Source organism: Bos taurus, chromosome 23 (assembly GCF_002263795.3).
Source record: "Bos taurus isolate L1 Dominette 01449 registration number 42190680 breed Hereford chromosome 23, ARS-UCD2.0, whole genome shotgun sequence".
NCBI lineage: Eukaryota > Metazoa > Chordata > Mammalia > Artiodactyla > Bovidae > Bos > Bos taurus.
Genome location: NC_037350.1, coordinates 20,742,440 through 20,770,213, shown reverse-complemented (window position 1 = coordinate 20,770,213; position 27,774 = coordinate 20,742,440). Strand labels below are relative to the sequence as shown.

General features: G+C 42.1%; 1 protein-coding gene across 2 annotated transcripts; it reads right to left on the bottom strand.

Annotated features, from left to right (window-relative positions):
- Window positions 1-203: 203 nt before the first annotated feature.
- ADGRF4 (adhesion G protein-coupled receptor F4) lies at window positions 204-27,242 on the bottom strand. Of its 2 annotated transcripts, XM_010818196.4 has the most exons (10): window positions 27,028-27,242; window positions 18,128-18,236; window positions 16,852-16,906; window positions 13,891-14,042; window positions 12,691-12,942; window positions 9,837-11,216; window positions 7,412-7,453; window positions 6,915-6,974; window positions 5,410-5,466; window positions 204-1,078 (listed from the first exon to the last, which is right to left on the bottom strand). In XM_010818196.4, exons 2-9 carry the CDS (start codon window positions 18,212-18,214, stop codon window positions 5,419-5,421), a joined length of 2,076 nt encoding a protein of 691 aa, XP_010816498.1. In that variant the 5' UTR covers window positions 18,215-18,236; window positions 27,028-27,242; the 3' UTR covers window positions 204-1,078; window positions 5,410-5,418. The 2 variants fall into 2 exon arrangements, with proteins under 2 accessions (XP_010816498.1, NP_001137347.1); NM_001143875.1 differs by lacking the exons at window positions 204-1,078; window positions 27,028-27,242 and having other exon boundaries at window positions 5,419-5,466; window positions 18,128-18,214.
- Between the last annotated feature and the right edge of the window lie 532 nt (window positions 27,243-27,774).

Here is a 27,774-nt window from a genome sequence, read left to right as displayed (position 1 = left end):
CAAGGAGAAAATTAGTCTTCAAACTGAGTCGCTCAGGTCTAAGATATCTCTGCCTAAGGTCACTCTTGGATGCTGGAGTCAGAAAACAAGATATTAATATTTTCAAGAAGGTGAGTATTTCACTTCTGAAAGCATAGGATTATGCAGGAGATATTGTATGTTCTATTTTGTAATATAATTATCTTAAATAAAGAGACAAAAAAGAAAATAAAAATTTTCATTTTTATTTCTAAAATAACACCCAAAATCATTTTACATATGTACAGTGGTTTAAACAGACACACACACACACACATGCACACACAAATAATAATAACTACAAGAATTTTTTTTTCTGCTTCACAAATGAAGAAAGTAAGGTCCCAGGGGCAAAATTATTTTACTCAAGGTCTAAAACAGAGCAAAATAGCAAGCACATTGAAAAGTCCTCTTGAGAATTGCCTGGTGGTCCTGTGGTTAGGATTCCACAGTTTCACTGCTGAGGGCCCAGGTTCGAATCCTGGTCGGGGAACTAAGATCCCACAAGCTGCACAACCAGCTCCCCAAAAAAGTCCTCTTTATTATTATTATTATTGTCCCCTATCTTTAGGAAACCTAGCATGCTTTAACTGTCTCCAAAGTAAATAAAGTGTGTTTCCTGCCACCTCATTCCCCCCCCCACCCCCATGCCTATCCCAACCTGCCCCAAACCTGGATCCAGATCCTGACCTCCCAAAGGGCCAGGATCCATGCAGAGACATGGGAGGTTGAGCCAAGGAACCGCAGAGCAAGTCCTCGGGGGTGAAAGGGGATTAAGTCTTAATCTTGCCAACGCTGACCAAGAAGCTAGGCTTTTGCAGGTCACGGGTAGATCAAAGAGCTCATAAATCCATGTCCTTAAAGCCTAGTCACCAAATGCTCTCCTCAATTTTTCCTCGGCAAACCTTCTTACTGAGAGTTCAGGCGTCGTTTCTGGCAAGAAGAGAAAGTCTTCCAAAGAAACATGACTGTCCCTCTACATTCCAGCCTGCCTTCCAGCCTCCCGCAGGAGTTCAATTCTCCAGCCAGGACCCAGGACTTCCATGAAGCATGGGGCAGCCTAGGCAAAATGATTGACATGCTGGTTAAGTCAGAATAATAGCTGGCATGTATGGACAACTTGCCTCCCAGGTGGCTCAGTGGTGAAAAAAAAACTCTGCCTGCCAAGTCAGGAAACACAGGTTCGATCCCTGGGTCAGAAAGATTCCCCTGGACAATGAAATGCCACCCACTCCAGTATTCTTGCCTGGGAAATCCCATGGACAGAGGAGCCTGGCAGGCTATTCCATGGGGTCGCAAAAGAGGTGGATACAACAACTAAACAAAAAACAACAAAACCCGATAACTTAATTCGAACCAGGTATTAGTCTATGAATCTTGAGTATTTTGGCTCATTGAGTCCCGAAACCTGAGAGGTATGTACTATTATTAGCTTCATTTTACAGATGAGGAAGTGGAGACACTGAAACATTGAGCAATTTCTTCAAGGTCACACAGTAGGAAGGCTAAACTCCCAGTTTTATTTTTCTGTGCCTTTTGCCTTCTCCATGCCACTCCCACATGCCTAAATTTTCAAGGTCCCCCTCTCGTCCTTCTGCTAAGTAAGCTTGATCTCTAGAATGACTCAGTCCTCTGAATTTGCAACTTCCTAGGAAAACCTTGGTGCTTCTCTCCAGGTATCCTTCTATCCGTCCCGTTTCTCACTTGGAATAAAAAGTTTTTTTAAGTGAAGTTTAACCATGAATACGTGGAAGAGATTTCAGAAGAACGGAGGAGCCATCCTAGTGACTCTGAAATCACACTAGGTTAATAACAAGCTCTACTGGGTCTACTGGAGAAGGAAATGGCAACCCACTCCAGTGTTCTTGCCTGGAGAACCCCAGGAACCGGGGAACCTTGTGGGCTGCCGTCTATGGGGTCGCTAGGAGTCGGACACGACTGAGCGACTTCACTTTCACCTTTCACTTTCATGCATTGGAGAAGGAAATGGCAACCCACTCCACTGTTCTTGCCTGGAGAATCCCAGGAACGGGGGAGCCTGGTGGGCTGCCGTCTATGGGGTCGCACAGAGTCAGACACGACTGAAGCGACTTAGCAGCAGCAGCAGCAGTCCGTATGAACAGCAGAGGGCGCTGTGCAGCGTTGGCCGCGTGTTAAAAATGCCCTTCCTTTTCCTCCCCTCAGAGAAGGCAATGGCACCCCACTCCAGTACTCTTGCCAGGAAAATCCCATGGACGGAGGAGCCTGGTGGGCTGCAGTCCATGGGGTCGCTAAGAGTCGGACACGACTGAGCGACTTCACTTTCACGTTCCTCCCCTGCTTCCCAGGACGGGTCCCCCAGTTGGGATGTGGGGAAAACATCCCGGTTTTCACACTGCTGCTGCCCTTCCGCAGTCCCCGGGCCTCTCCGAACACGTGTCCAGACCTTGTTCCTAATAACAGTCCCACCTGAGGTCCCTGGGGTATGTGGTGTTTCCAACAATGGAGGGCCCCGTACCTCACCTCCGGCCGCTTTTCTGACCCAAAACCCCTTTAGTCTAAGATTTTGTGTCCTGGTTTAAGATCTGAAAAACTGCCTTTGCGTTGTGATTAACCCCAGCCTCGACCACGATCCAGCCTTGTGCTCCCCAATTGCCTGTGTCTTGAGCTGTAATTCTGTTCTCAGCCCCCTGACGGGGGACCTGCTTTCTTCTGCTGAAAGACCTTCCCATGGCTGCCAGCCCTCCATTCTAGACTTGGGAGGATCCCTGGTCATGAACTTCCCATCCTATCCTCTGAGCCTGTTTTGGCTCCAGCGTGGTGCCAGCTGCTGCTTCTGAGCGCTTCTAATTCTTCCTGGGTCCAGATGTAAAAAGCAAAGAGACTGCAATTACCGGGAGAATTCAATAGGCCCAGGGTCACCCACAGAAGATGTGCTGAAAAAATGCAATCCTCATCCATCCCCCACTTCACAAGTTTAGAAATAGAGGTTGAAAGCTGAAGAATGAGGTGGTGAGCATTTCTCTGGGGCAAGTTGTTGGTGTGTTTCCACCTCCTTCCTCCATTTCCTCCTGATACTGGCCAAACACTGAGCACCTCTGATTCTCCTAAGTGGTACAGTCCCTGACTTTGTCTTCTACTGGTTGTCTCAGCTATTGATACAGTCAGCCAGATATGCTGAACTAGCTAAAGTGGAGACTTCATCTACACCTCTCTTCTCTAGAATGGTTAGAGATCGTATCCCCAGGTGGCCCAGCCTCCTCCACCCAAGATAGTCTAATACAGGGGTCCTCAACCTCTGACATCTAATGTCTGATGATCTAGGTGGAGCTGATATAATAACAATAGGGTTAGGGTTGAATCATCCTGAAACTATCACCACCCTCTGGTCCATAGAAAAAATGTCTTCCACAAAACCAGCCCCTGGTGCCAAAAAGACTGGGGACTGCTAGTCTAAGAAACTTCCCCAAACAAATCAAATTAGAACCTTGATGGAAAGATTGGGCTTCCCTGGTGGCTCGGTGGTAAAGAATCTGCTGCTAATGCAGGAGACGTGAGTTCAATCCCTGGTCCAGGAAGATTCCCCTGGAGAAGGACATGGCAACCCACCCCAGTATTCTTGCCTGGGACATCCCATGGACAGAGGACCCTGGTGGGCTACAGTCCTTGGGGTTGCAAAAGAGTCAGAAATGACTTACGACAACAATGGAAAGATTGGCTTTACTTGGTCATCTGAACTGCCTCTCCTTACTGACTAATCAAGAAATTCTAAAGCAATGTCCTACCAGGGAAGATTCCTATGGACTAGGAAAAGGACAGAAGTTGGGGGCATTAGCTCTTCAAAGTTCTACTGAATCCTCCCCTTTAAAGTTCTAAAATTAAAATTCAAACATGAAGGCGATTAACTAAGGGTAATACACCAGTGTTTTCCCCTTTGTTTTATAGCACCCGGTACATGCCAGTCAATGTATATGAAAGAGCCCCTTCCCTCTTCTGGGGACCACGTGCCAATGTCCACAGCAGCATGACAGCAGGTTTGCATAATCTCTAATCCAGGAGGGCCCTTAAAGTTTCTTCCAACTCAGAGAGTCTTTCATTCCATGAGATTGTTTCAACCCCTTCCTTTGCCCCATTGCTCAATAGATGGGTCATGATTCAGAAAGGAAAGGAATGTAAAAGAGGTTGTGCCTGCTGCTGGGTGATGTTTAAAAAAAAGTCTGAGACTCCTCGGTATCCATGCAGAAAGGCAAGACACCTCTCCAAGACAAAAGCACAGCAAGTTCCATAACCCTGCCCACATTCCGCTTTTACCTCTCTGGCTTCAGGCTGCCACTGTGTGACTTATCCTCCCCTGCACGACTGACTAATATTTGTTTCCCCCTGATCTCACCTGTGTAGAAATAAGTCTCAGAAAGTGCCTGTGAGTAGGCAGCTGATTTGTGCAACTCCACCCTCATCCCTTTAGGAATGATTCTGAACACCAGCTTCTTTAGGGAGAGACGTGCTTGTAGCTTTGTGATTCCAATCAATTAAGACTTCCTTCTCAACAATGGGGCTACTGCAAGTGTCAACACTCACTGAACAATGAAATTAAGGTGTGTGTAGTCACTGCAGAGGGCAACTGCAGCCAGGAAATTAAAAGACGCTTACCCCTTGGAAGGAAAGTTATGACCAACCTAGACAGCATATTAAAAAGCAGAGACATTACTTTGTCAACAAAAGTCCATCTAGCCAAGGCTATGGTTTTTCCAGTAGTCAAGTATGGATGTGAGACTTGAACTATAAAGAAAGCTGAGCACCAAAGAATTGATGCTTTTGAACTGTGGTGTTGGAGAAGACTCTTAAGAGTCCCTTGGACTGCAAGGAGGTCCAACCAGTCCATCCTAAAGGAGATCAGTCCTGGGTGTTCATTGGAAGGACTGATGTTGAAGCTGAAACTCCAATACTTTGGCCACCTGATGCAAAGAGCTGACTCATTTGAAAAGACCCTGATGCTGGGAAAGATTGAGGGCAGGAGGAGAAGGGGACGACAGAGGATGAGATGGATGGATGGCATCACCGACTCAATGGACATGGGTTTGGGTGGACTCCAGCAGTTGGTGGTGGACAGGAAGGCCTGGTGTGCTGCAGTTCATGGGGTCACAGAGAGTCGGACACAACTGAGCGACTGAACTGAACTGAAACATCAAGATGTATCCTGTATCAGAATGTGGATGATGACTGCATCCTCTCACTGAGGACAGAAAAAAAAAAAGATGTATTCTTAACATTTGATCAAGTAAACTGAGCTGACGTGGGTTTTAAAGATGTGTGTATTTTCATTTATGTGCTCGGCAATAAAGACATTTCCATTCTCTGAAAGATATCCCCAGTTCCCTTCCCGAAGCTTCTCCTTGATTTTTTAATACTCACGTCTTATCTTCAACGATTCATTAATTTAGATCCATAGGTTGGGCTTAACGATGCATTCTAAATAGGGGAAAAAATAACACTAATGTCAGTGAAGAATGGCATTGACTGGAATGCACATAGATTTATGTCTATACCTGACTGAAGATAAACATGTAACAATGGAAGCATGAAGTACCAGAGTTGACACAGCTACCCTGAATTAAATGATCATATTTCACTGAATCTCACATTGTAAGCAACATCATTATATTTTATGTCTGTGGAGGAAGGACATGAAAAAATAACTTGCCAATTAAGTCATGACATGTTGCTGATTGCCCAATGTGTTCCAATTTCAGAAATATTCAAAGGTGGATAAAAAATGCCTATCTTGGAATTGATGGTCTTTGGCACTAAAAGTCACTCTAAGTACTGCTGCTGCTGCTAAGTCACTTCAGTCGTGTCCGACTCTGTGTGACCCCATAGACGGCAGCCCACCAGACTTCCCCGTCCCTGGGATTCTCCAGGCAAGAACACTGGAGTGGGTTGCCATTTACTTCTCCAATGCATGAAAATGAAAAGTGAAAGTGAAGTCGCTCAGTCGTGTCTGACTCCTAGCGACCTCGTGGACTACAGCCTACCAGGCTCCTCCATCCATGGGATTTTCCAGGCAAGAGTATTGGAGTGGGGTGCCATTGCCTTCTCTGCACTCTAAGTACTAGCTGATTGTAAATTCTGATTCTGTGTGTCTCCAGAAAGTTTTTTATTTGTTTGTTTTAAAAGCAGCTCTTATTGAGAAACTGTTGATTGAGTAAATGACTTCTTTCTCATTAATATAACAATGGTGGCAATTTCAGCTGGTAGTTGATGAGACAGATAACTAGGTCAAAAGTCATCTTCAAGATCTTTAGATACACAGACACTGCAGTTCAAGGGAGTGTGGTTCACTGCAGAAGCCTGTGGCAGGAAGAATGCTAATTCTCATAAATTACTGGGTTGCTCTGGTCAAATCTCATAAGTACTCTGGGCCTTGGTTTCCTTACCTATGAAATGAAAAGGGGGTCTAGTATCTCATTTCTAACTCATGTCTTATTTCCAGCTGTGGCATTTTATGAATCTATGGTCTACGCGTTCACATCGTCTCTCTCTCAATGGTCCAAATGTATGTAATTGAAATACAACCAGTATGGAAACTTTGCTTTTTATCTTTTCTCGCCATGCCGCAGGGCTTGCAAGATCTTAATTCCCCAACCAGGGATCAAACCCAGGCCCGAGTGTGAAAGCATGGAGTCCCAACTACTGGGCCATCAGGGAATTCCCTGGAAACTTTTCTTGAGGGGTATGTTCCAGTGACCCTAAGCTCTAGCAGGATACTCCAAATTTGTTGATTGAAGAAATGAATGAATAAAGGTATGCCCTCATGATTCTGTTTGCTAACAAATCCCCAATATTGAGTATTTGTCTCTGCATGACTCTGCATGAGAACACCGACCTTCCAGTATTGAGACTGAAAGGGAGAGGCTTACCTCTGCTACCCTCGACTGCCCCTTCAGTGAAGACATCCTCATCCTCAAAGCATCTCGTATCTACAGAAGCAATGAGAGTGAAGAAATGACAACATCCTCAAGGTCTAGACCTGGGTCCTGAAACTTTGAGGCCAGCAACTCTGGCAGAAGCATCATCAGATGGTTCAACACCGTGCTTGGAAAATAATGAAACTTGGATAAAACTTGAGGTGTAATCATAACTAGATTTAGGATTAAGATTAAAATTCTGGTCATGGTTTCTATTTTTTTTCACCAGCTATGTTCAAATATAACCTCCAGTTGACTTGAGAAGGAGCAGGACAAAACAGAGTATGGTTCTTCCCTTTCCACCCCCCACCCCCTGCAGCTGATGCCTTGAATCACCCCACAAACTCAACTTTTCTCCACATTCTCTCTGATCAAGGCTGCTTCATCCTCCTGCTCCCCCCAACCACATGGAAAAAACATTTACAGTGAGTGACACAAATTCAAGTTACCTTGTGGTCCATAATGGTTCCAAACAGCAAGATGAAGAACCCCTGTGACAGAATTCAACAAAAGTATGAGGGACAGTTCTGCAGACCATAACCCAGAAGTTATTTTAACACTACTCTTCTAGATTCCTTCAAAGATAGTTATCATATATTAGAAACCTCAGTGTCTACGGATTCTCTTGCACTAATGAGTGTTTTCTTTGAATGGACCTCAAAAACAGAGGACAACCTTCAAGCTTGTGCATGAGAGTGATTGATATTTCTTGAATGGCTTCAAATGTAGGATAGTTTTCAAACTTATTAAATCTGTTTACATTTCTTCCCAGGTATTAAGGTGGTTGTTCTTACTCATGATGATAGTAACACATACATAAAATTTTGTCATTCAAAGTCACAATCAAGGAAGGTGTCATGGGAAAATGAAATGTATTCTAGTCTACTTTCAATGGAAAAGTCAAGAAACAGGCAGCTAGAGTCTCTAAAACTGGTGAAAGAAGTTACTGCAAAAAAAAAAAAGAGAGAGAGAAGTCTAAAGAAACCCATAAGACCAGGGTCTCTAAGTTTAAATTATCTGGTCACCTACAAAGTCAGAATAATTGCCAGTCAATCCTTTTAAGGAATGGGAGTTAGGAGTCTTGCAAGGAAAATCTGAATCCTGCCACAAGAGTGAAGGGAAGCCTGGTTTCTAAGGACAGTTTCATGGAGAAGAAACACTGATCAGAAAACTGAAAATGCTGAATTGTGAGTCACAGAGAACGCTTGTTTTAGAAAAATGGAATGTGTGTAACTAAAGGGAGTCTAGAAATTGTCTTTCCATCAAGAAAATAGAAAGAGAAATGATCTGAAAGAGAAATGCAGAACAAAATTTTCTGGGGTTTAATTAAATTGCAAAGTAAAAGTAGGATGAGATCAGTGGTAATGAGTATAACTTCAAGAGCAGGGGAGATTTATGTGAGTCCAAGAGCTTTTGATCCCCACTCCCAAAGAAAACCTTAAAAGGTTTCTCTTTAAAGCAATACAGAGGAAAGAATGAAATAAATGTTCTCCATAGTTATTAAGAAATTATGAGTAAGATGTATAATTGTACTGAGTTGGCATTACTTTGAAGTTGGCTTTATTATTTCACATTAGGTTTAGAAATAGACTAATAGTGATATGGAATACTTTGTTGCTTTGTTAAACAGTTATATTTAATTTAAAGCATTGGTCAAAATTTTTTTGAAGATATTTTTCTGAAAAGAAGCAGATAATAAATATTTCAGGCTTGCAGGCTTTACAGCCTCTGTTCCGACTATCTCACCTTTGCCCTGTAGCGCTAAAGCCACCATAGGCAAAATGTGTGTGTGTGAGGTGTATTTCAATAAAACTTTTTCAATAAAAAGATGTGTATATAAGCCCATGTGTAAGGTGTATTTCAATAAAACTATTTACAAACACAGGCAGCAGGCCACAGTTTGCCAGCTCCTGATTTAAAATATATTAAAAATATAAACCTTCTGAGATTTCCCTGGTGGCCCAGTGGCTAAGACTCCATACCATTAATGCAAGGGGTCTGGGTTTGATCCCTGGTCTGGGAACTAGATCCTACTTGCTGCGAGTAAGACCCAGAACTGCCAAATAAATAGATATATTTAAATAAATAAATAAATAAATATATATATATATATATATAAACTTCCTAAATTTTCTATTACTCATGGGTGCAGAAAGCAGCCTAATGACAGCTTCCTAAAAGTGGCTTAGTAGCCAAGATGAAGTGGAAGGACTTTTAGATGGATAATCTTATCAAAGCAAGCATGTTAAGCAAGAAAAGACGTTAGAGATCATTTTAGATCCATCTTTATTTTACAGAGGAGAAGTCTGAGGACCAGAGAAAGTGACATTGCTGGGATCCATTTCTGTGAATAACAAATGACATTTATTTTACAGAGAATAGCAGGGAAGGAGTATGAGAATCCCTGACCGATTAACATCCAAAGTGAGTGGCATGGACCATCTCTGCATGCTGTGAAAAATGACTATTATTTCATAGATTGCCTAGACTACTTGAGAAAGCATAAAAATTGTGCTTGTTTTGAGGCATAATATGTGCCTCACACATCCCTAACCAAAGACTAGTCCTCCATAAGTGAAGGTCAATGTCTTTTCACATTGAAACTTTAGAAAAGACAAAAGGAGATGCCTACCCAATCAGCCTGATCATCGAAATCCAACTGGACAATCAATAGACAGAGAGATGTCACAGATAAATGTCTCTAAGATATGAAAGGAAATGGAAGGAATATGTGGTGTTCTGTATTTTTAAACCATAGCCATATTTTGTTGTATAGCCAGAATACCAAATTATAAGGTAATAATATTTTGTAAATAAAAAGTAGCTAATAGTATCAATAGTATCAGTAAAATAAGTGTCTCTCCCAGAACTTACCTGGAAAGCATTGAGCAAGGCAAAGATTATGTGGAATATCAAGGAAGTGCCTTCTATGAGCGTAGCTATTCCAAAACCCCAGGTCAGTCCCAACAGTGGGGTGAGGATGGCGACATTTTTGCTGATCCTCAGGATTATGGCCACATCTTGAGACTTGGAACTGCCAATAGAGGGCCTCTGAGTGTTGATAGCCACAACCAATACCACAATAAGATTCACAGCCACAATGACCAAGGCTGGGACGGCAAAGGCTAAAAGGGCTTTGGTGTCATCCCAGTTAAGCCAACAGGCACCACGTCTCACATAGCCTTTCCCTGGCACTGTGATAGCCACAGTGGTGGCAGCAATAACTAATGGGCACCCATAGCCAATGGCAAAGCCAATGGCCATCATGCGGGACTTCATCATCCTCCGGAAAACAACCAGCAGTCCATAGATGATGAGCAGGGCTTTGAAGAGCATCCAGAAAAACAGACAGAGGTAGAAAAAGTGGCTAAAAAATGTCACCGCAACACACCAGTTGTAGTCCTGGGCCTTTTTGTTGAAGTTGGAGCCTAAGATGAACCACACATTGGCAGTCAAGAGCGACACAGCTATATTGACAATGCATACATGCCGCATGTATGATATGTCCGTCATGACCACCCGGGACCAGACGGTGGCTTCAATCATCAGGCAAAGAATCAAGCTAAGGATGGAGACGCTGAGCCCAATGCAGGTGATGTAGTCCAGGACTTTGTTGTCCACAGATATGGGGGACATGAGGATGGAAAAAGACACCATCACGTTGGTGTAGTTACACCGGCATTGCACTCTATTCTTGGTGTCCAACTTTGTTTCACAGACATTCTCATCCCACCTCCTTTTCCTGGAGTGCCAGCCAACACACTTGGCTCTGGCATTCTGGGATTTGTTGATCTTCTCAAAGGTGAATAAGATTTGCTCCAATTTTTCTGGTAAAATCACTGAAAGGACCAGTCCGTTTACCAGCCTGGGAAGACGGGTGTTTTCCAAGTGGGCTTCTTTCAGGACAGCCCCCAAGGTGGGAAAAGCTATGCCAACAGCTTGGGATGCATCTGGGGGCAGCTTCCACAGCTCTTGCCTGGGGATTTCTATGATTCCTAGGATACCCTCCACTGTGTTGTTCAAGCTCATGGAGAAACGGAGACTTCTCTCTGAGGTATTGTTGTTGATGGGGAACCCTTTCGTCTGAATGAAGAATTCATCCACAATGTGCTCAGGTTCATTTTGGATGTGGAGTTGCCTCGCAAACCAATTCACTGACTGCAACAAATCGGAGCTGACATTTTTGTCTGGAATGAAAGCCCAGTTTGGAATGACCGCTGGGTCGAGGATGTGGTTGGCCACCTTGCTGTAGCTCTGCAGTGGAGAAAAGTGGATACAATACTGGGGATGTACACGCTGCGGTACAAAGTTGATTTCTAAAACCTCAAGTTTCTAAAGATCAGACGATTTGATATTATTTGACATGTTTCTCTTCAAATTCACTGTTTATTAGAATCTCATACTAGTAGGACTTCGGAGAGAGGAAAAAAATTAGAAATGCTAAAAACGAAATATGGTAAAAAGCAATGAAATAAAATAAGATTGAGGGTTGACATATATACACTAATATGGATAAAATAGATAACTGATGATATTGATAACCTGCTGTATAGCACGAGAAACTCTACTTAATGTTCTGTGGTGACCTAAATAGGAAGGAAATCCAAAACAGAGGGGATATATGTATACTTGAAGCTGGTTCACTTTGCTGTACAGCAGAAATTAACACAGCACTGTCAAGCAACTATACCCCAATTTTTAAAAATCAATAAATATAAACTAAAAAAAATATATAAGATAAAATAAAATGAAATAAGCAAATAAGATGAAATGAAATGAGATGAACTACAGAGAAGGGTTGCCTGCTTTATTATACACCCCAGGCAGCATTTCCAACTTCAATTTGTATAACCCAGGTTTTCCATGAGATATTAATGACTGTTTAAGGAGGAAACAGTCCTATGGAAATCCAAGTACAGCACACCATATCCTTATCCTCCACCCCACCCTTGTGAAGAATGCCAAAGTTTATTAACACATTTAAAGCTCTAGAAAGTCCTGCTATAAGACCTACTTGGCTTCATTTACCCCAGAATTCCTGTATCTGCTGTACTACAGATCTCTCTTTTAAGAAATGAAACCTCTGCTAACATTTCTCAGTACAATTACATTTTACAAAAATAAAATTTGGGAAACTTTACAGTAGTCAAAGTCTTCCTCACAGGATCATTATGTGATAAGTTCCTTGAAAATATTCAGTCTGTACAAAAACCTGTATTAAAAATGTTCTTATTTCTTGAAAGCGGTTTCCCTGATAGCTCAGTTGATAAAGAATCTACCTGCAATGCTGGGGACCTCGGTTCGATTCCTGGGTCAAGAAGATCTGCTGGAGAAGGGATAGGCTCCCCACTCCAATATTCTTGGGCTTCCTTTGTGGCTCAACTGGTAAAGAATCCGCTTGCAATGTGGGAGACCTGGGTTTGATCCCTGGGTTGGGAAGATCCCCTGGAGAAGGGAAAGGCTATACCCACTCCAGTATTCTGGCCTAGAGAATTCCATGGACTGTATAGTCTATCGGGGTCACAAAGAGTTGGATGCGACTGAGTGACTTTCTTTCACTATTTCTTGAAAATGTCCATAAACTAGGATGAATCCACTCCCAAAACTGAAATGAGTTGTTATTCTGGTTATGATAGTTTTTACCCTGAAAACTATTTTGAAACTATTAAAGTACAAGATTTTGAAACAAAAAATTGTCAGATTTTTGAATGAAATTAACACAGAATACCTTCATTTTCTCTCGGGTGACATTATCAGACAAATCTGTTGAAATGTTTTTTAGTAACTCCACTATAAATGCAATGTTTCCGGATGTTGCTTCTGATGATTTCACAGCATTAATTATGCAGGCATAATCCAATGGGCAATTCTTTTGGATTCCTTGAGCTACACTCCTGATGGGCTCTGGGGTTTGGTAGTCAAGAATGTGCAGAGTTATAGACGGTGCTGCCACAGAGAGGCGTGATGCACTGTTTGAGTCCTGTTTGTAAAAAGATGGTTATTTCACTCAAAAATGATTAAGCACCCAACATGTCAAGGAGATCCAACCAGCCCATCCTAAAGGAAATCAGTCCTGAATATTCATTGGAAGGATTGATGCTGAAGCTGAAACTCCAATACTTTGGGCCACCTGATGTGAAGAACTGACTCATTTGAAAAGACCCTGATGCTAGGAAAGATTGAAGGCAGAAGAAGGAGATAACAGAGGATAAAGTTGTTGGATGGCATCACTGGCTCAATGAGCATGAGTTTGAGTGAACTCCAGGAGTTGGTGATGGACAGGGAGGCCTGGAGTGCTCCAGTCCTTGGGGTCGCAAAGAGTCAGACATGATTGAGCAACTGAACTGAACTGAAGTGACAGAGACTGTATTGATACTCCTATTCTAAAAACACTTGACATTTTAGGAGATGCAGAGATAAATGTGCTTCTACAGGGATGAAGGAGAGGCAGAAGGAAACAGTGGCTAAGTGAAAGGACACAACATAAAATATTTTAATTGAGAATTGTTTTATTCATTAGATTTTTATTCTTTCTGGGACACACACCTTGTCTTCCTTTGGTCAAGTGATTGAAAGTATGAGAAAAAGATATCAAAATGAATTTAACTGTAGACAAATTCAGTTGCTTAATTGATTAGCATAAGAGGTATGAAAATCCATTTTTAAAGCTAAAACTTTAATCTCTAAGTGTTTATCACTGTCTGAATGAATCTCAGATCTTTTTTTTTTTTTTGAGTAAAGATTTTGAGAAGGCAAAATAAAGTGGTTGAGAGTTTGGGTGAGGAAGGGATGATAAGAAACAAATTTGAACCCACTCTGCAGAATTCCTCAAGTCCAGATCTGAGACTTACTGTCATGCTGAACAGAAAACATTTAAAATGTTTCTTGTAGAATATGCAAATAAGATGCAAATATGCAAATACATCACCATAAAGAGTGTTTCCACAGAAAGGCTTGTACATGTTTCAGTTGATTTCTGCCACTTGTTTCCATTACAAATAAATCCTATTTCTCCATGAAAGTGCTGAGCACAGGGCTGGCTGCAGTTAGAAGAAGTGCTGCAAGGTCCATGGCATTTTTCTTAGAAGAGAGAGAGAGGCCTGATTAGCATTTCCACACTTTGACAAGGACACCTAACTCCTTCCTGGGGCTTGGGGGTTGCTTCCCAGAGGAGGCGACGGGTTCTCAGCCACCAACCACTAAGACCTGCCAGGCAGACTGTGATATCCAGCTGATATCCAAACAGAGTGAAGAACATGTGAAAAGGAGGGTCATTCATAAAAACTGATTCAGAGTGTTTGAGGGGAGAGTGGCAAGAGATGAGGGTGGGGAGGAAAGCAGGGTCAAGTCCTGAAAGACCCTGGATTCTGTGTTTATATGAGGGTTACCAGGAAACATGATTAGATTTGTGAAAGATAATTAATGATACATGGAGCAGGAGTTAGTAAACTTTTCTGTAAAGGACCAGGTAAATAGAGTTGCCAGATAAAATACAGGTTAAATGCCAGTTAAATGTTGGTTTTGTTTTCAGATACACTCAATTCTCATTATTTGCAGCAGTTACAATCTATAAAGTCACTGCCACAAACACTGAATTAGTGAATACGTAACCATCACTTCTAGGAGAAATACAAGATTAGGTTCCTATAAGCTTCTGCTCACAACATTTTCACCAACCAATCAATATATCACTATATAAGCTTGTTTTGTGTGTTTCCATTTAAAGACATCTTATTTAATATATGCTTTTGATTCACTGACATTGAACTCACAGCCAAGGGCACTGTAACTTGTGACAACACATTAACAAAGCTTATCTAGCACATATATTTTCCCCATCAGGCACATCACAACCCTCTTAGGCACACCATACATCACTTCGGAACTATATTTGGGAGCAATTTTAAACAGCAAAATCACCAACTAAAAACAAAACCACAAAACACGTGACACTACATAGACCACAAAAAACACTTGTTTATAGTAGGAAGGTCAAGTGCCACCTCGTTCAACTGAGAACATGCACCTTGGCTGGCCATTTTTCTGTTATTCTGTGCATGTCTGTTAATAATTCAGAGAGCACTGTGAGTGCTGATTTGGAGAAGATGCAAACACAGAATCCACGAATAAAGAGAACTGACTAAAAATGTTCAGTAAAACAGTGGATAATTTTTCATTTATGTATAACCCATGAAATATCACTCATGGCTTATCTGAAATTTAAATTTCACCAGACATTCTATGTTTTTGCTAAATACAACAAAGCTGGCCAGAGAGTAAACATTTCAGCTTTGAGGGCCATATGGTCTCTGTCACAAATACTCAGCTCTGCTTAGTAGCATAAAAGCAATCAAAGACCATGTGTGAATGAGTGAGCATGGCTGGGTTTCAATAAAACTTTATTCAAAAAAACTGGCAGCAGCCTAATTTGGCCCATGAGGAGAGTGGATTAACTTGATAAAGCTGCTGAAGTATTCCCAGGAAGAATTGCCTTCAGATAGCAGCAGGGCAGTAGGAAGAAGTAGATGATACTGAGAACTCTCAAGGTATTGAAATAAATACAAACTGAAGTGCCCTATTGGCTGTGAGCCAAAGAATATTGATGACAAATATTTATTACTCAGACAGGAGAATAGAAGCAGGTTGTTTTGCATCTTTCTTTGACATCCACCCAAGTGTATCTATTGTTGCAATTTATTTAAGCCAAGTGCATTTCAATTCCCTCATTCATATAGTTTGGAGGTAATGCCATATTCTTGTTACAAACATTGAATGAGACAGCATCTTGTACAGCACTTGGATCAGTGTTGTCGTAAATGTTCAATGCATATTAGATACATTTCTCTCCTCTTTCCTTTCTTAGCTCCAAATCTGTATAGATTTGTATTTGCCCCCAGAAATATACTTGGCCATGACGGTGCAGATCCCAGTAATCTATGTGGATGAGAACCACAGGATTTCACTATCTTACTTCTCATGATGATTCCACAGTTTGTCTCTCACTTCTCCAGAGTAACCAGTCTTGCCAGTTCCATTCAGTTCAGTCACTCAGTCATGTCCAACTCTTTGCAACCCCATGGACTGCAGCACGCCAGGCTTCCCTGTCCATCACCAACCCCTGGAGCTTGCTCAAATTCATGTCCATTGAGTTGATGATGCCATCCAACCATCTCATCCTCTGTCAATCTCACCAACATGATACCTATTACATCACTGAATAGATCGCTCAGCCTCAGAGTGCTACATGCTTTTAAGAACCTTGAAAGTATCTCTGAATGAAGGAATGAATGATCCTGTCCTCTTCACTCTTCTGCCTCTTGTTAGCTCATTAGTTCAGATTTCCCTTTTGAGTTTTAAAAGGGATTCTCGTCTACTATTCTTGGAAAAGGTAATGGCACCCCACTCCAGTACTCTTGCCTGGAAAATCCCATGGATGGAGGAGCCTTGTAGTCTGCAGTCCATGGGGTCGCTAAGAGTCGGACATGACTGAGCGACTTCACTTTCACTTTTCACTTTCATGCATTGGAGAAGGTAATGGCAACCGACTCCAGTGTTCTTGCCTGGAGAATCCCAGGGACAGGAAGCCTGGTGGGCTGCCGTCTATGGGGTCACACAGAGTCAGACACGACTGAAGCAGTTTAGCAGCAGCAGCAGCTCATCTACTATTCTAGAACATGTATGAATATCTGCCAACTTGCTTCATTGATTATGCCGTGGGTAATAGTATAATTGCAAGAAAATCTACTGATGGTGTTTAACATTTAGAACTTATTTGAGATTGTTATTCTGTGTGAAAACTTGTGGTCTGGGGATTGATCCGCAATATCCATGCCCTTCCTTTATTCTGCCCAGTCTTCAAATGGAAGAAGACTGTTCTGTAGCTACATACCTTGAGTTCTTCCAGTCTTGGGTTTTCTTTCAGGACCCTGAAGTTTATCTCCATCCTGTAAAACATAAATTCTCAAAGGTTTTCTTTACAGTGGGACTCTTCTCTCTCATCTCAACTTAGAGACTCCATGTGAATATGAAGAGAAAATGTGTTCAGGACTAGAAAGAAAATGGCATCTGATATTGCAGGAATTTGCTGAAGGGATGTGAGCCCTGGCAGAGAACATGCTGCCCCGAGTGAAGGCTAGAAACTGGGTGTGGTCACATAGGCTCTGAAGGTCAGGGGATTGGGTACATCTGTTGGAAAGCTTAAGGACCCATGGAGAGCACAGTGGCGACAATTAGAGCACTAAACTGTTCTCTGCTTATATTAACTGTAGCTATGATAGGGAACTAATATGGTCCACACGATACACAGATAAAGAAGTGAGAAGATACTAGGAATGAGTGCTAGGTTGCAATAATAGAATCTTTTTGTAGCTATGTTGCTGTTGTTAGTTGCTAAGGGTATCCGACTCCTTTGCAACCCCATGAACTGTAACCTGCCAGGCTCCTCTGTCCATGGGATCTCCTAGGCAAGGATACTGGAATGGGTTGCTGTTTCTTTCTCCAAGGGGACCTTCTTGACCCAGGGATCAAACCCGTAGTTCAGTGGTTAAGAATCCACCTGCCAATGCAGAAGATATGGGTTCAATCCCTGGGTTGAGAAGATTCCCTGGAGAAGGAAATGGCAACCCACTCTAGTATTCTTGCCTTGGAAATCCCACGAACAGAGGAGCCTGGGGGGTTACAACCCATGGGGTCACAAAAGGGTCAGACACAACTTCCTGACTAAGCATCTTGTAGCTATAAAGGACTGTAAAAATCTAAAAGAGGAAAAGACACTCTTCGTGTTATGGTAAGGAAATTAAGACCCAGAGAACTGAAGCAACTTGTGCGGCTAACAGATAAACTTAAGGTTTGAACCTAAATGGCTTGACTGCCAAGTTAGTGCTTCTGCCTCTCAAGAGTTGCCTGTCTACATACTCCATGGCTTGCAAAGTGGTTTTTCTACTAGACTGTCGCACCCTGTGACAACAATACTGTACTGTCACAAGCTCCAGCCAACTCTCAACTTTTCATTGTCCCTTCCTTTCTTTAGAAAGTTGCCATCAGAAAGGGTAACATTGTAATCATTTGAAAATTTCTTTGAAATGACATGTTATTTATTATAAATTAATCGTCTCAGAGACCTGATTGATTTCTCTTGGGACCACATAAGAATTAATCAAACTTACTTTTGCACGGATATGGAATCTACTCTGAGAATATTCTGTGGCCAAAATTAATATTAAACAGCAAATCGTGGTTGCCTGGGACTTCATTTTCACACACGAAGATCTTCACCTGCAATAGACAAGGGTGGATCAAGCTGAAGATGACAATACCACATAACTAAACTAATATTTAGTCAGCTAACCAACCACTGAGTTCGCAGCAAATGTAAATTTCCTTATGCTCCAATGGAGATACACGCACTCTGATCCATTTAGGCTCCCGAGGCAAACTGTGACCAGGAAGCAGACAAAACTCAAGGATCTTGGATCAAAGCCTTCCTAGTTGGAGTCAAGACTAAGAGGGACTTTCATGACGCCACTGTGCCCTCTGCCGAGATGACGATCCACAGGCACTTACAGGAAGGCTTCCAAGTTGTCTTCTAGTTTAAAATTGTCTTTGAGCTCCTAACCAATGAACACAGGGAAAGTATGTTTTGACTTATACCATCATCTTGTAGAACAAGTCTGAGCAGGGGAAAGGGAACGTGACAGAATGACAGGCAAAGTCAGTAATGGATTTGCATAGGTGTTGAAACAGAACTGTGGAATTCACAGTCTTATAGTGTGGGCAGAAAGAAGTTTTCACGTATGCAACCAATCGGTGGATGGGCACAGAAGGCAGTTTTCAGTATCAATATTATTTAGGATAGATTTTTAACTGATCCTCACAAAGAGAAGTAACAGAAGTACCAGTATGAGTTGTCTTAAAATAACTGTTTTACATATAATTCTCCTGTAGCTTTCAAGATGATGCTTTTGAACTGTGGTGCTGGAGAAGACTCTTAAGAGTCCCTTGGACTGCAAGGAGATCAAGCAGTCAATCCTAAAGGAAATCAGTCCTGAATATTCGTTGGAAGGACTAATGTTGAAGCTGAAACTCCAATACTTTGGCCACCTGATGCGAAGAACTGACTCATTAGAAAAGACTCCAATGCTGGGAAAGATTGAAGGCAGGAGGCGAAGGGGGACAACAGAGATGGTTGGATGACATCACCAACTTGATGGACATGAATTTGAGCAAACTCTGTGAGTTGGTGATGGACAGGGAAGCCTGGTGTGCTGCAGTCCACGGGGTCACAAAGAGTCTGACATGACTGAGCGACTGAACTGAACTGAACTGAACTGAGCTTTCAAGAATTTTTTACCATAACGCAATAATAAACAGATCTCACATTGTGACTCAGTGTGTACTGACAAAAATATGTGTGTATAAAGCTATCTCTATATAAACATTTGAAAATAAATGATTTTTAGATTTTAAAAACTTTTATGTTAAAATACAATTCTTCCTATCTGCAAGCAAGACATTCTGATAGTCACAATTTTTGTCTTGTATCCCACTTTATTCTATCTGACATTCTCTCAAAAATTGGTTGCTACCCACTTAATTGAATTCACAAACCTCTAATGGATGGAAACTGCAATCTGCAAAACAGAAATATAGACTATAAGATTCATTTTCCTTGTCAAGTCAGATTGGTCATGTTGATCCTTTCTCTTTGCTATTCCTCACAATCTGATCACAATCTCCTTCCCCAGGTACACTTCTCAGGGAGAAAAGATATCTACATTCAGAACCAAAGAATAGGACTGATGGGTGAGTGTGATTTTCCTCTATCTGGAGAGCATTGTTTGAAATGCACAGTTAAATGATCAAAGTCAAGCCAAAGGGAGGCATTTATAAATAGTAATGCCTGCTATCTAAGGCTTCAGGTGAGAGGCCACTCTTATTCTTCATTATTTTCATTATAGGAATCCTGCTTAAAGTTAATCTTGCTGGAAGAAAGTCAAGGGTTTGGCATAGTGATGTGATGTGATTTATGGAACCCAAAAATATTCCCCAACCAATGCTAGGGCCTCCAAGGCCACAGTTCCAAAAAATGTTCAAGGAATAGACAGCCCAAAAGCCATGGCATTTTCTGTAGATCATTATGCTCTTTGTGGAAGACTATGAAATGATACATTTTATGTATTCATATAAACTAAGAAAAATTTTACTGGCATAAATATTTATGCAATATGAAATCATAAGCATACACATAAGGAGCACAAATTTTGAACTAAGCATTCTTGGTTAGTTTGAGGTTAATTTACTACATAATCATTCATGTTATCATTGTCTGGTATGTGCAACCCAGATACCACTTGGTAGGATAATTATATGGTAAATTTCCTTCAGTTACTACACATGCTAGGAGATACTGTTTAATGATATTACTCAAGAGAAGTCCTAGCATTCTCACTTGTGTCCAGTTTGACAATGGGGATGAGTCAGATGGATAGATGTTTTTAGGTTAGTTCCAACTGGGTTGTTTCTCTTCTCACCAGAAGGAGTTAGATGGAATCCCTCCCATCAGAATTCAGATGTTGGCTGACGCCAAAAGCCAGAGTGCTCTGCAGAGCAGTGGGGAAAGCTTAAGACCCCTGAGAATGAGGAATTAAAAAATAATAAGCACTGCCAGCATAATCCATAATCAGAGGTTGATATTGTACAGAAAAGAATGGAAGAAACACGTTCTCTTAATCGTTGGTAAAGACTTGATGGGGGCGTCTCTGCTGGCTCAGACAGTGAATAATCTGCCTGCAACACAGGAGACCTGGGTTTGATCCCTGGGTTGGGAAGATCCCCTGGAGAAGGGACTAGCAACCCACTGCAGTACTCTTGCCTGGAGAATTCCATGGACAGAGGAAGCAGGCGGGCTACATTTGTCCATGGGGTTGCAAAAAGTCAGATATGACTGAGCGACTAACACACGCAAAACCTTGATAACTAGAACAAACTTTGAGTTTGTGTAATACCAAGCTGAAAAATTTCTGGAAGTACAAATAAAATGCCTCTCCAAGGCCTAGCTCAATGTCTACATATAGTAAGATTCTCTTTGAGGTTTTAACACTCATATCTTATCCTCAGTGATTCATTAATTTAAATCCATTGGTTGGGCTTAATGATGCCTTCTAAAAGGGAAAAAAAAACAGTGAAGACAATATGAGAAATGACATGGACCAAAATGCACATATATTTATATTCATGTCCATGCCTGACTAGAGATAAACATGTAAAGATGGAAACAAGAAAGTACCCAAATTGACATTGCTACACTGAATTAAATTATCGTGTTTCATTGACTCCAACATTGTAAGCAACATCATTATTTTCATGTCCACTAAGACAGGAAAAGAAAAAAAGCTTGCCTATTAAACTATGACATGCCACTGACTGTACAATATATTCCAATTTCAGAAATGTTGAAAGGTTAGAAAAAAAATGCCTATCTTAGAACTGATGAATTATGGCACTATAAGAGGGGCTTCCCAGATGGTTCAGGGGCAAAAAAAAAAAAAAAAAAATGCCTGCAGGAGCTGCAGGAGACTTGGGTTCAACTCTTGCGTCAGGAAGATTCCCTGAAGTAGGAAACAGTAACCCACTCAGATATTCTTGTCAATATAATCCCATGGACAGAGGAGCCTGGCGGGCTACAGTCCATGAGGTCTCAAAGAGTCAGATATGACTGAGCTCTCACATACGCAGCACTAAAAGTCTCACTCAGTACTAGCTGACCATAAATTCTGATGCTGTGTGTGTCCAGAAAGCTTTTTATTTGTTTCTAAGGAAGCAGCTCTTCTTGAGAAACTTGGTTGAGTAAATGATTTCTTTCTAATGAATATAATAATGATGGCAATTTCAGTTTTTACTTAAAAAGATAGACAGCTAGGTCAAAACTCATCCTCAAGCTCTGTAAATACCCAGACACTTCAATTCAAGGGAGTGTGATTTTCACTGAAAAAGCCCGAAGCTAGGAGACTCCTAATTCTCATGAATTGCTGGATGGCTTTGGGCAAATCTCACAAATGTTCCATGCCTTGGTTTCCTTACCTTTGAAACGACACGGTTGGACTAGAATCTCATTTCTAACTCATGTCTTATTAGAAAAATCTAGCATTTTTTTTTTAATTTAAGGTTCTTGGGTTCACGTTTTTTCATCTCAATGGTCCAAATCTCAAGTTGAAATGCAACCAATATGGAAAATTCTTTTGAGGGGTATATTTATATAATTTAATTCCTGAAAACATAACAGTCAACTCTCTTGAGGCAGCACAAGCCAGCTCCAGCCCAGTAGTAGACTGGCACTGCAATCATGTATATTTATCATGGGATGGATGCATATTATCCACCATCAGTTGGGCAACAATTTGTCCCAGGCATCAAAAGGTAAAGAGAAAAAGGATGGAAGAAAAACAACACTGAGGACTTTTATATACGTAAGCTGATGCTAAGTCACTTCAGTCGTGTCTGACTCTGTGCGACCCCATAGACAGCAGCCCACCAGGCTCCCCTGTCCCTGGGATTCTCCAGGCAAGAACACTGGAGTGGGGTGCCATTTCCTTCTCCAATGCATGAAAGTGAAAAGTGAAAGGGAAGTCGCTCAGTCGTGTCCGACTCTTAGCGACCCCAAGGACTGCAGCCTACCAGCCTCCTCTGCCCATGAGATTTTCCAGGCAAGAATACTTAAATGTTCTACAAATTCAGGAAATCTCTCTGCTTTGCTCTTAGTAGGCAAACAATACAGAATTTGGTGTCTAATGGATTTTGCCAAAGCATTCTGGTCTCATAGAAGAGCAGGGGGGTCCATGGTCAAGTCCATTTGGGAAACACTGCATTCCACCACCACCACCACCCACCCCACACACACACAGGCTTTCATATAGCAAAGTCCCAAGAGTTCTTGAAGTGATAAGACTGTCACCCAGCTTTTACCAAATTTACTCCATCATCAAAAGTGCCTTGGGTGCATGGAAAGCTGCTATCCAAAGACAGTATGCTATTTGGGAACACATTAATCTCCCCAGATTTGGGCTTCCCATGCCTTTGTCAGACCCCTACCCCATGCTACCCCCAGGGACTTCCCTGGTGGCTCAGATGTTAAGGGGGCTGCCTGTAACGCGGGAGACCCTGGTTCAATCCCTGGGTCAGGAAGATCCCGTGGAGAAGGAAATGGCAACCCACTCCAGTATTCTTGCCTGGAAAATCCAATGGATGGAGGAGCGTGGCAAGCTACAGTCTGTGGGGTCACAAAGAATCTGACAGGACTGAATTACTTCACTTCACCCCATGCTAGTCCTGTGCTAATTCCTTTAATTCACTCAAATTGTGATGCAGAGTAGCCCAGCAGAGGGTGATAGTCCTGGTGTTAGCACATCCTGAAAGAAGGAGGCAGTGTAGTGGTCATCTTTAGTCCATGAAATAAGCCAGAATTATCCTGAAACTAGAGATGATGCTTGGCGTAGAGAGGGAAGGGAGGCAGGCACACATACATGGCGGTCAGAAGTTTGGGATGACCACAAGGGAGGGCAAGAGAGCCTCAGAAATGGAGAATAAAAAAGAGGAAAAGAAAGATGCAAAAGAACTCTCACCAGAGGCCATCTGCGGTAATTAGGTAAATAAATAGCTATCTGATTTACAAAGAAACTCCCTCCAGCTTCTATACTAGTCACCCAATAAAGGCAACTCCACACTTTGTCCCAAAGTATCCAGAAGGAGATTTATCTCAGAGATAAAAGCAACGATCAGGGGACCCTGGTGGGCCAGTGTTAGAACCTCACCTTCCAGGGCAGGGTGTGCTGGTTTGATCCCTAACCGGGGATCTAAAATCCCACAAGCCTCTCAGGCAAAAAAACAAACAAAAAACGGAAACGGCATTGTAACAAATTCAGTAAAGACTTTAAAAATGGTCCACATCAAAAAAACTCTTGAAAAAATAAAATTAAAAAAAATAAAAGCAACAAGCAATCTGGAATGGCAGCTTCTCAGGAACTAGAAAATTTCCAATTACTCCTCCTTATTCCCGCAACCCAACTCTCTGTGCATCCTCATAGAGGTGTGAATCACCTCCTTTTGCTTTTCACTTAATAAGAAGCAGCAGTTCTAGGCGGCTGAATGGAAGCCAGGCTCCCTGCTCTGACATGGTGATTACTTCGGAGAGAGAGAGAATATAGTGTTTGCAGCCTTCAGAGGCTTAAAGGAAAATGCAGCTGCACTCAAAAGTCCCAGAGGGACTGCATCTCAGGATTTAACTTGCTAGAGAATTCACAGCCATAGGCACCTCGCACACCATTCACTGCCTGTGCTCTGAGCCCTAAGGACATGGGATCAGCACAGCACTGGGCTTAATGCCTTTAGCCCCAGAACCCTAGAGAAAGTAGACTGCACCTTGTGGGAAACTCAGGTTATCATTACTTAGGAGGTAAACATAGAAGGGCATTTCTCCGTCCCCAGCATCCAGCAGAGCATAAGGTGTATAATAACCTCAGTAAATATTTGTTGGAGAAATGAATAAAGGAGTGAATAATGCCAGCTTCTGATGTTTTTGTTTTAAAGTCACAAGATCATTCTCCCCAGGTGGAAGGGAGGTCCAAGAAGGAGGGGATATATGCATGCATATGGCCGATTCAATTCATTGTACAGCAGAAACTAGCACAACACTGTCAAGCAATTATATACATTCAGTTGCTCAGTCATGCCTGGCTCTTTTCGACCCATTGGACTGTATCTCTCCAGGCTCCTCTGTCCATGGGACTTTCCAGGCAAGAATACTGGAGTAGGTTGCCATTTCCCTCTCCACAGGATCTTCCTGACCCAAGGGTAGAACCCTCGTGTCCTGAGTCTCCTGCGTTGCAGGCAAATTCTTTACCTGTTGAGCCATTGTTCAAGCCTGCTAAAGCAATTACACTCCAATAAAAATAAAGCAATTCAATGATTAATTAAAAAATAAAATCACAAGATAACTTTCCTATCTTAGGGGAACAGATGAGCATATTTGCAATGCTAGATAAACTTCAGTTCAGTTCAGTCGCTCAGTCGTGTCTGACTCTTTGCGACCTCGTGGACTGCAGCATGCCAAGCTTCCCTTGGATAAACTTGGAACCTGGTAATGTAAGTTGAAATGCACCCAGTCTAATGGACCTCCTCTTTGCTATACTACGTGGAGACTTATGTAAAAAAAGGTTTTGAGGTCTCATCTAGTTTCAGTAGGAAACTATGGGCTGCCAGATTAGTGATGTCTTCCACAAGCATGACAGTGCAAGTGTCTTTCCACACTGTTGCCACAAAGTCGGGAATCACAAAATACTGTTTCCCTGGACGGACCTAGAAGATGCTGGCTAGGTTTAAACACCATCTTCTAACTGTCCCATCTTCCCTGAACCTGGAACTGAGTTTCTGAATGCGTTGGAATTCAAAAATACAGTCAGCCTTCGTGGGTCCTGGAACTGTTTCTGATACTCGATGTTAGATGGTGTTGGAGCAGGTGACTCACACAGGCTCAGGCGCTCCCCGCCTGTCTGAACATGCTGAGCTAGGGCTGGCATCAGGACTTGCCAAGAAAATAATAGGAAGTGCAACCTGGGAACTGTAAGCACAGTCAGGCGGGGAGGAATGCAAGGAAATGTGTGATCTCTCAAACCTCTTCATACAAAACGCTCGGAGGTGAGCTGCCTGAGAATGTTTGTAAACTCCCTGGAAACTTTCCCAAAGCGTTGCGCTCCACTGAACTTCACCCCAAGGTGAGAGGAACAGAAAATTCATTTTCAAACCTTCTAGATGGCACCTCACTGCATACTCAGCCAATCCCACTGGTGGGAAGGATCAATTCAGAAAGGGTGAGTTCAGTGACCCACATTTTGTTGTGTGTGTGTGTGTGTGTTGCTCCCCTCAGCTTAATCTCCTGTCTATCCCACTAGTGTAATTAAGACTCTGATTATTTAGCCAGATGGCAAGTTGTTTGTGTGTTTCTTGGCCTCGATAATAGAATATATTCAGTCTCTCTTACGGGTTCTCCCTTGCCATGGATGAGTTGATTCATACAGAGCCTTGAGGGAAGAAAAATATATGAAAGATTTGCTAGTAGAAACATCTCATCCGATATTTGGCAAAACTAATACAATATTGTAAAGTTTAAAAATAAAATAAAATTAAAAAAATAAATAAATAAAAGACAAAAAAAAAAAAGAAAGAAACATCTCATCCTAGATTATTTTAGATGGTGTCCAGCCCAGGCCTTTGTAGTTTAGCATCTTCTCTGAAAATTGCAGTCTGGATTCAAATTCTGATAAGTCTGAGTAATCACATCATCTCAGAATTGGAAAGCTTCCAGCATCTCACCAACTATCTTGATACTTACATGATGTTAAAGAAATTGATAAGACAGGCAATTTCCCTGCTTCATGAAGAAAGTTCCCTGGAGGGTTGACACTTAAGGGAAAAAAAATAGCATCTTAAGATGCACACTTTAGAGGTTCCAGAATTGTCCTCAAAGTATAAGGTATACCGTCAAATGACATAGTATTGGCCACAAAATGAGGGTGAGATGCCTTTGCAAAAAGGTTTCAGCAGTTCAGTGGAGGAAATGTTTCCCGTTTAAGGGCAGCTTTGTCAGTCCCACTAAAAGAAGAAGCTACTAAAGCATGCTTCATTTAAAAAAAAAAAAAAGAAGAAGAAAGAAAGAAAACATCTAGCTTTACACTCAGCCTAAATAAGGGAATTGAAAGCTAGTTTTCTCATCCAATTATCAAGCAAGGGAGACTATTGGAAAACAGAGGATTTAATTGCCATTTTCAGCCCTAGGAGTGAGCAATTTAGAGCAAATGACAAATGACTTTTTAAAAAGAAACCAATGCAAAAGAGACTGAGGAAATACTCCAGACCTGAGTTAGCCAATCTCTAAGTAATGAGAGGGAAGTTTCCTGCAGAGTCAAGCATTCCAGAAAATACCATCATAAATCACACATCTTCCCCACACTGGGATACGTCTAACGACAATCCTGTCTTCAGCAGGAAAAGGTGCTAGTGTGGCGTGTGTACTCACGGCATCCAGGAAATCCCGCAGCCCAGCAGGGGGTCGGCGCTAGGCTTCCCCCCAGGGTGCCCCACCATCACTGTGTCCGCCCTGGCACCCCCCACGATGTCAGCGGCTGTGATCTGCCTTCTCCATGTTTGAAAGGAGGCCGAGGAGGCCCTGGTGCTCACTAGCCTCGGTGAGAAGCCGATGTGAGAACTGTGAACCTGCCCTGGGTTTCGAGGCTTGTGTAAGTCTGTGATTCACTCCTCAGTGGGTCGGTCAAACACGCCTAAGAGAAATTACAGGTTCCTCTCGTCTGAAACAAATCCATTAAAATGAGTCAGTTGTTTGTCCTTTCTTTCCTCCTCTTTAGCTCAGATAATCACATGAGACTGTTGCATCTACTGCACTGGGGTGATGAGAACTCAGACAGGCGGGTGGTAAACGCAGGATTGTGCCCCTGTTGTTGTTGATGTTAAATTGTTAAAAGGAGATCCCATTTTTGCCTGTACTGACCTTAAACTTGGAGAACACTGGTTAAGACATGATCCAATCCCTGCCTTAACACCAAAAATATCTTTGGTTTATTTTTTAATGACTCGTCCAAGGAGTTCTTACTGAACCTCTTCCTTGGTGCACAGCCATGGGGAATTCAGATGGAGAATTTTGCCTGTGGGAAACTTCCCTTGGTCTGACTTGGGACAGGGTGGCCAGGTGGATTGTCCTTGTCACCCCCAAATGGTCCCACACCTCCCAATTCTAGCCCCTCCCATT

Coding starts and splice junctions, on each gene's coding strand:
- ADGRF4 (XM_010818196.4), bottom strand. CDS start 18,214: ATGAAGTCCCAGGCAACCACGATTTGCTGTTTAATATTAATTTTGGCC. Junction 16,907..18,127: donor GATTCCATATCCGTGCAAAA/GTAAGTTTGATT, acceptor TATGTTTTACAG/GATGGAGATAAACTTCAGGG. Junction 12,943..13,890: donor CTGTGGAAACACTCTTTATG/GTGATGTATTTG, acceptor TTTTACAAACAG/GACTCAAACAGTGCATCACG.